The sequence below is a fragment of the Buceros rhinoceros genome, unplaced genomic scaffold (genome assembly GCF_000710305.1).
Source record: "Buceros rhinoceros silvestris isolate BGI_N320 unplaced genomic scaffold, ASM71030v1 scaffold28683, whole genome shotgun sequence".
Classification (NCBI taxonomy): domain Eukaryota; kingdom Metazoa; phylum Chordata; class Aves; order Bucerotiformes; family Bucerotidae; genus Buceros; species Buceros rhinoceros.
This window is the reverse complement of record NW_010402292.1, coordinates 10,539-10,901: the sequence shown is the minus strand read 5'-3', so window position 1 is coordinate 10,901 and position 363 is coordinate 10,539. Positions and strand designations below refer to the sequence as shown.

General features: G+C 65.6%; 1 protein-coding gene across 1 annotated transcript in view; it reads left to right on the top strand.

Annotated features, from left to right (window-relative positions):
* NDOR1 (NADPH dependent diflavin oxidoreductase 1) overlaps positions 1-363 on the top strand; it is a 10,433-nt gene that overhangs the window by 3,233 nt on the left and 6,837 nt on the right. The window contains exon 5 of the mRNA XM_010132599.1: positions 208-329. Coding sequence (XP_010130901.1) covers positions 208-329 — 122 coding nt within the window. The remainder of the gene's footprint in view (positions 1-207; positions 330-363) is intronic.

Below are 363 nucleotides of genomic sequence, written 5' to 3'. Positions count from 1 at the left end.
GGAATGTTGCAGGGGGGTGTGGCAGTGTGCCCCCTGCCTGTGGACCAGCTCGTTCTGCCTTGTCGCGGTGCAGAGTGCAACGTTCTGATGCTGGCGATGTGGCTGAGCTGTGGCCTGTCCCTGGGCGCGGGCGCTGCTCGGGCTGGTGGTGCTGGGACCGAGGCCCTGCCCTGTGGCTGCTCTCGGCAGGTCCCGCTGCCTCTGCAGGTTCAGCGCAGGGGATGTGGTGATGATCCAGCCCCAGAACTGCCCCGAAGACGTGCAGCAGTTTTGCCAGCTACTGCGCCTGGACCCAGACAGACGCTTTGTGCTGAAACCCACGGAGCCCAGTAGGTCCTGCTGGAATGTGGCAGCCCCGTGGCT